General features: G+C 43.9%; 1 protein-coding gene across 6 annotated transcripts in view; it reads left to right on the forward strand.

The window, feature by feature from the left end:
* The window catches only part of PBX3 (PBX homeobox 3), a 223,142-nt gene extending 218,618 nt beyond the window's left edge, over positions 1–4,524 (forward strand). For 4 of the 6 annotated variants that reach the window (XM_024252573.3, XM_054520626.2, XM_054520629.2 and 1 more), the window contains 2 exons: positions 166–255; positions 2,984–4,524. In XM_024252573.3, coding sequence (XP_024108341.1) covers positions 166–255; positions 2,984–3,076 — 183 coding nt within the window. In that variant the 3' untranslated portion in view covers positions 3,077–4,524. The remainder of the gene's footprint in view (positions 1–165; positions 256–2,983) is intronic. The other 2 variants (XM_054520630.2, XM_024252574.3) reach the window with 1 other exon arrangement.
* Positions 4,525–7,459: the final 2,935 nt, after the last annotated feature.

Here is a 7,459-nt window from a genome sequence, read left to right on the forward strand (position 1 = left end):
TGCAAAGAATGGTTGAAATTCTGCCAGTCACATTTGATTGATAAATTTGTCTTTCATTGAAGATGTTAAACCCTTGTGGCACACATAATTCAAATTATTTCCTTTTGTAAGTGATGACATTTTAATAGATTTGGGATGATGAATTCTGTTTTGTCTCACTTCTAGGTGGATACCCTCCGTCATGTTATCAATCAGACGGGAGGCTACAGTGATGGCCTTGGAGGAAATTCACTGTACAGTCCACATAATTTAAATGTGAGTACTCTGGGGAGCCAGCTGTAGGAGAACAGTGTCAGGTAAACAGTGACTAATAAAGAAATTAATAGCCATTTGACCTGGCTTCTCATCTTCTTGGCAGGTAGGGAAGGCAGCATCTTTGCTGCACTTTTATTTAAGAACCTAAATGCTTGATGCCGCCTAGATACCCTTAGAAGTCCTCATAGATGCCCAGAAGTGGCTGGTGTCCTGTCATCAGCAGGGACTTAAGCATCAGCCCATTAAGACACCATTTCCTACCATCAGTGCTGTGTTCCAGGGAGACGGTAGAAAACAGGTCATTATCTTAGAACCAGGCAGCAGGAAAAATTCCCAAACAGAACTCAGGTGAAGGTGGTAAGTTTGGAGAATCCCAGGCAGACCAACAAACCAAGCTAAACAAATAATTGTGTTATTAAAAGCATCTTGCTGTATTGTCAATGTGGATGCACAACATATTTGACAATTTTCATTATGGAGGAAATAATTTTAACTTTTGTAACTACTTCACTACAACTTTACCTTTCCCTCCACTGACATGGATGGAAAATGGCAAAACACACAGCTCTGGAAAAGGGGGAAGGGGGCAGGGTAGCAGGTCATCGTGGTGGTGCTGTGGGGTGTGGTGGATGGAGTCTGGGGTTCTAGACTTAGGAAGGAAATTAACTGCCCAGCTCACGGTAGTAGACTCAGGAAGAAAATGGGCAAAATTCTCCCTTTTTAGGGCCTTGGCTTGCTATGAGAGTAAATATTAATGATTTAAAAAGTGATTGAGGATGTTCAATTGTAAAGGGAAAAAAGGACCATTAAATACTCAAATCTTTTACATTTGAAATGTCAAATCTTTCTTTTTGGGCTTATAAATAACTCATAATAACCCACAACAAACCATATAAAAAGCCTTTTAGTTGCATTTCTCCTTTTTCATTTAAGTGTTTTGAAATGCTTCAGAGAATGTGCGATATCCTTATCAACATGATAAAATATGAAACTGTGATTGCCTGCAGCATTTTACAGACATGAATTCCATCTTCACTGATGAGGCTTGATAAGGCGCTGTTGTATAATACAGTGCATAATCTCAAACCACCAGAGTAAGGATTAATTTATTTTGAAAAAAAAGAATGCTTGCTGACAACCTCTCCTCCAGCTGCCACGCTGGGTAAAAATATTGTACATTTGTTGTTTATAAATTTGGATAAAAGAGGAATGATGTTTACTTCAGATGGAATATTTTTAGACTTGTATCTGTGTGAGAGTTTTTCTTTTCCTAAGTAGATTTTCATACCTGAGGGGGGAAACAGCTTACCTTTTAGAGAAGAGGATTTCTGAGAGTCCACCGAACTCACATGGGCATGTCATTAGCCAACCTGGCAAAACAGAGGCTTTAAAACAATAGCACCATAGCTTTTTTTTTTTTATTTTAAATACTGTTTCCTTTTGTTTTTCCTAACCTGAATTTGATATGTCTCAAGCCTGGAAAATCCTCTTCCCTTAGGGTCTGGTCATCTCTGTGGGGTTGTTAGGTCATAGAGGTAGAAAAGGTGCTTTGCATGCCAACTCTGCAGTGAATTAGAAGACAGGGAGTTCTCCAGGAACTGTGATCACGGAAGAAGAAACAATGGCTGCCACATGCTCATCTAGGAGCTGTATCCAGGCTGGGTAGGGAATCTAGACAGAGTTCTCAGCAGCCTGGCAGCCCAGGCCTGAAAGAGGGCATTTTGGATGGACTTGCAGAGGAAGTTGCAAATAGATGTGAGGGAGGCAGGAGGCACCTTATGACCCACCCTGACATTGGTGTAGGGGGTTCGGTTCTGGGGGCAGCATGGAGGCAGAGGGTGGTTGGTGCTGCAGGCATGGGGAGCCAGCTCACCCTCACCTCCTCTCCAGAAAGGCCAGCCCCGTCACTTCCACTCAGTGTTCCCCAACTCACGAGGCTGGCACCTCCCTCTTCTTGACTGACATAAAAATATGTAGCGACAAGCTGTCTGCCACAGCAGAAATCTGATCAGACATTGATTTCAGCAATTGCCACTGTAGGCCGAGACATAAGGCGAATTTGTTTCTGAGTACAGTTGTTGCTGCTGCAGGTCTGAGGCAGGAAGGGCCAGCAGCATGTGGAAGGTGAGAGCAACATCCCAAATAGGAGCCTCAGCCACAGATAATTGGAATACAGATTTGAACAGTGTGTGCTGCTCTGCGGCTCATGCATTTTCATTCTGGAAGATCCTATTTGGAGGGAAATTCTGGCCTTCACTTTCCAAGGGTTACAGTAGCTGGCTGTCAGGCGTGTGTGGAAAAAGGGTGGGCAACTGCTTCTCTATGGAAATGATGATTAAGCCAGGGTGAAGTTTAGACTTCATGGAGCCCTGGGTTTCGCTGAGGCATTGCATTGAACTTCCCCACTGCTCCCTTCTTAAGAGATTTCTTTTTGAGTCACTTTAGTTTTACCAGCAGATCAAAGGCCGAGCTTGATGCCAGCATGGGCCTCGCTGAAGCCCTTCTTCGGCATGTTGATTTATTGCCAAGTCTTTACTTGATGGGATGGATTTGTTTTACATGCATTTAATCCCACTTTAACACATGCTGCCAACTCCTGCCACAGTGGGTTTAGAAAATACATTTTGCTAATGCATCTCTGCTCTCATGTTGTCATCCGGGTGTTTTAAATTGGGGAGTAGAATTAATATGTAGACGTGCACCCGTTGAACTGTGTTTCTCCTTTCAGGCTAATGGAGGCTGGCAGGACGCAACAACTCCATCTTCTGTGACTTCTCCTACAGAAGGCCCAGGAAGTGTGCACTCGGATACCTCTAACTAATCTCTGGCCACACTTTTCCCTGAGCTGACATGCCTTGATAAGTGCATTCAGAGCAATAGGAGGAAAAGGAAAGCGTTTTTGTAGCCCACCATCTACAGCTTTACTGTAAAACCTTGTCTTATTCGAGAACTTGGTAAATCTGTTTTTTAAGGAATCATAATCATTTGTATTTATACTTAAAAACACGCAATGTTAAAAAAAAAAAAAAAGCACTTTATCCAATTAGGCCAAGATTTAACATTGTTGACAGTCATGTAGCTATTTTATCATAATTTATTATCAATATTTTACATTAATGGTTTCACAGTTGCCAATTACTTGGCCTTAAGGGTAAAAAGTACAATATACACTAAACCTCAACCGTTAAAGCAGATGCAAAAATTCACCTCACCTAAATTGAACTTCTTGCATATTTCCATTACTGACTTGGATTGTCTTTCTTTCATATCACTAATGGAGTTGGAATAAAGAGCTGTTTGGCTATCCCTGTTAATGATGGTTGTGTTTAAGAATCTTCCTCGTCACGTTTGTGTTCAGATCTCTTATGTTATAATTAGATCAGAGACTGGTAGCATCGTTTCTCTCTCTGAAAGCACCAGTGCCCAGAGTCTGCTCGGTAATAAAATTATGGATCCAGATTGTTCTGAGAGATGAAGATACTTGCTGCTGATAGTGGTGAAAACGAGATCAATCCGTCTGGGGTTTTACGGTGTGCACTGGGTGCTGCACAGACTTGTCAAGGTTTGCTACGTCCTCTGGGCATCTGCAAAAGGCCCTGCTCTCTGGAGTGTTGTATATAGTGTAGCAAAAGAGTATTTATACATCCCACCAATCAAAACACAGCTTTATTACCTCATGCGAACTCATACAAACCAATAGAATTTCAACATGTTCTGTAGCTTAGAGTGCTCACTTACTACCTCTGAACAATACTCACGCTGTAGTTTGTCTTTCTTATCTTTTTGCATCTTGTAATTAACTCTTTGTTTCCCTTCATAAAATGTAATGTACATTGTAATCTTTTAAAAGAAAAATCAGGGTTGCATTTGCAACTTTTAAAAAACCGAGAGTGGAAACATTGGGTCTTAATTCAACACAGGATCAGTAAAACTGTTGTAAATACTGAGAAACATTTTGAATGTTCTTCATCTTATTACTAATCCATGCAAAAAAAAAAAAAGCAGCGACTAATTGTGATGCATTCAGATTTCAGTATTCAGTACTGTATATTTCACCCTGTGTAATGGGGCCCCCTCTCCTTTCTCTCTTTTTGTATTGTATGCGATTCTGAAACTGATTGAGTCATGAAAATAATTTGTGGCGGTGATTCTAATGTATTAAAAACGTTTCGTGTTCCTTTCTAACTGGATTACACCCTGGATTGAAAAAGTCTTCCTCGTGGTAGTTATATGTAGTTTCAAACATGAATAAACTTTTTGCTTTCATGATTTAATGTTGATGCAGTTTCTTACTTCACTATTTGAGCCAGCCAAGTGCAGGCAGAGGAGAAAGTGCATCCAGCACCAGGCCTAGGAGTGTAACTGCCTCCTGTCGGAGACCACTCTGAGATGACGGTGAGGCTGGGAGGGAAGGAACAGCTGCTGTTGAGTGTGCAGGCGCTGTGCCACCTACTGAACCATCGTTAGGAGTCCTCACTTGATCCTGATGTGGTCAGTAACACCGCAAGGAAAACTCCCCATTTTCATAGATTAGGAAACTGAAGCTCAGAAAACTTAAGTGAATGCCAAAAGGTCACAGACCTAGGACAGCAAGGGGTCACACCTTGAACCCAGGTCTCTCTGCCCTCAGCTCACACTCTCCTGACCTAGTAGTGATGCCTTTGGCACTGGTTAGATGGATTTTTTTTTGAGATAGAGTCTCACTCACTGCAGCGTAAAACTCCTGGGCTCAAGCGATCTTCCTGCCTCAGCTTCCTGAGTGGCTAGGACTACAGGTGTACACCGCCATGCCTGGCTAATTTTTCTTTTTTGTAGAGATGTGGCTTGCTATGTTGCCTAGGCTGGTCTCAAACTCCTGGCCTCAGGCAATCCTCCGACCTTGGCCTCCTGGAGCTCTGGGATTACAGGTGTGAGCCACTGGACCCGATTGAAAAGATTTTTTTTAAGTTCACTTATTTTTCTTTTTTAGAGATGGGTTCTGATTGTGTTGTCCAGGCTGGTCTTGAACTTCTGGGCTCGAGCAATCCTGCCTTGGCTTCCCAAAGTGTTGGGATTACCGGTGTGAGCCACTGCGTCTGGCACACATTAGCTTCTTCACCTTTAACTTCTTTACAGTTAAAGACTAACAAAAGTTTGGAAAGAATGGACCTCAGATGCCACTGAAAAAACAGAATCCCTGCAATATTCAACATACCTTTTTAAACTCTAAATTTGTAATCTTCTAAGACCAATTAAAAATCTTTTAACTGGATTTAACATTTGTTTTCTTCAAATTGTTAGAAATTCCATATGTTTACATATACATCTGTCGCTAATATCTAAATCTTTATAATAAAAGAGGTCAATGGCAGGTAATTGGCCTGTTTACTATATCTCAAGGAAACTGACTCACAGGAAATCAGATTAATGTTAATTAGTTGCAGCAAATTGTCTATGATAGATATAACTGTTTGACTCTTTCAGTTGGTAAAGCCAGGCAAAACAAGGCCTAGGGCCACCATTCCCATTAATCTCCAGGCAGTTACACTGTGAGGGTAAACTTTAGAAAATAGATTGCCCTCCAAAGCCGTCCTCCCTCACTTGGTGCTCAGCCTGCCTGTAGGAATTGCTCCCATGGCTAAATAGTTATTTGCCTGATTCAATTAGCTTGTGGGTCAGCCTTTCTCATCTTTGTAAATAAAACAATATATGCTATGTGGTTTTGCAAAAATGTACTGTGGGAACATAGTACATACGCACACCCAAATTTATCTTTAACATTCCGAAGCAGACACTTCCTCAGAACCGCCTTGAGTCTCACCTTGGACCAGCGTGTGGAGAGAAGCACACACCAGTGCTTATAGGAGATTCACACGTTGACTAGCAACCCCTGAGGGAATTATGGGTGTCTCCGTTATCCTAGGGAGGCCGAAATGAAAATAGCAATGCTCTTCCTATGTGCTGTGTTAGGAAGCATGTGCACGTTTTCTCTCTTCACTCCTCACCACCCCTCTGGGAGGGTAGAAGCATCCTCACTTCATAGGTGAGGAAACTGGGCCATCATCACACAGGCCCTCTGGCCCAGCCTCTGGTGTCCCCTGGGGTTTGTAAAGCTCTCCAGACATTGAGACTGTGCGGGCATGTCTCACTCCAAATTGGGCGAAATCAGTCATTGATTTTAATAGATTTTCACCAGGTACCTTTTCTGCGTCAAGCAGTGGGTTAGAGGCTAGACTCAGAGATGAGTAAAACCAGACCCCACCCCCTGACCTAGCCCTTCTTGCTCAAGAAGCCAACACTTAGTGAGAGCATCGGAAAGCCTGGTGGGCTTCTGAGCCCTGGGACTGGAGAAGTGGGGGTCCCAAAACCCATTACAAGATCAAAGAGAATAACAGGAAACTGCCAGAAATACCCAGTCAGGGGCGAAGGGGCCTATCCACATACCGCTCTATGCACAAGAACCCGTGTCCTTACTTGAGAGTACATGTGTGTTCACAAGCATATGGAGCCCAAGGGCCTGTGCAGCTGTCCATGTGGGGATGGGTATCAGGCTTCTGATTGGGGTGCACAAGTGGTGTGGGAGTCTCTTAAATCTATTGGACCAGGTGGCCTTGCAAACCAAGCTAGGGCTGTTCTGTAGCCCCCAAACCAAACAATGTCCATGTGCCATTCCCTGGCCAGAAGTAGGGGTGGGAGGGGGCAGCATTCCAGAGAAGTGAAGAAGTAACGTTAGGCTGAGTCTCCCAGGTGGGGTGAAATGCCTGCTGGTGTCAGGAGAAAGGGTCCTCCCCTGTGGGCCAGCCCCCAACCAAGCACCTCCCACATAGTATCTCATTTAATGCCTGTGGAGTCCCACAAGGGGTGCTATTATCTCATTTTCCCATGGGAATCTGGGGCTCAAAGAAGCAACACCACCTGTCCAGAGCTGGGGTTTGCCCTGTGAAGTCCCCATGTGCCACATTCAGCAGCCACTAGTATCAGACAGGCTCTGGTGAACTTGGGCCATCAGGCCTCCAGTATGAGGTCCCGTCTGGGGGGAGGTGACCAGGGAATTCGTCCCTGCTTGTGGCTTTCCTGCCCATGCCTCAGTTGCCTGGGCCACCGGAGTATGGGTGTCCGGTGGGGGGTGTGTGTGTGTGTGTCTGTGTGTGTGGGGGGGGCATGTGTCACAGACTGCGTGTGTGTGTGTGGTGCTATCTGTGTCCACGGATCATGGGGTTGGAGG

The sequence above is a fragment of the Pongo abelii genome, chromosome 13 (genome assembly GCF_028885655.2).
Source record: "Pongo abelii isolate AG06213 chromosome 13, NHGRI_mPonAbe1-v2.0_pri, whole genome shotgun sequence".
NCBI lineage: Eukaryota > Metazoa > Chordata > Mammalia > Primates > Hominidae > Pongo > Pongo abelii.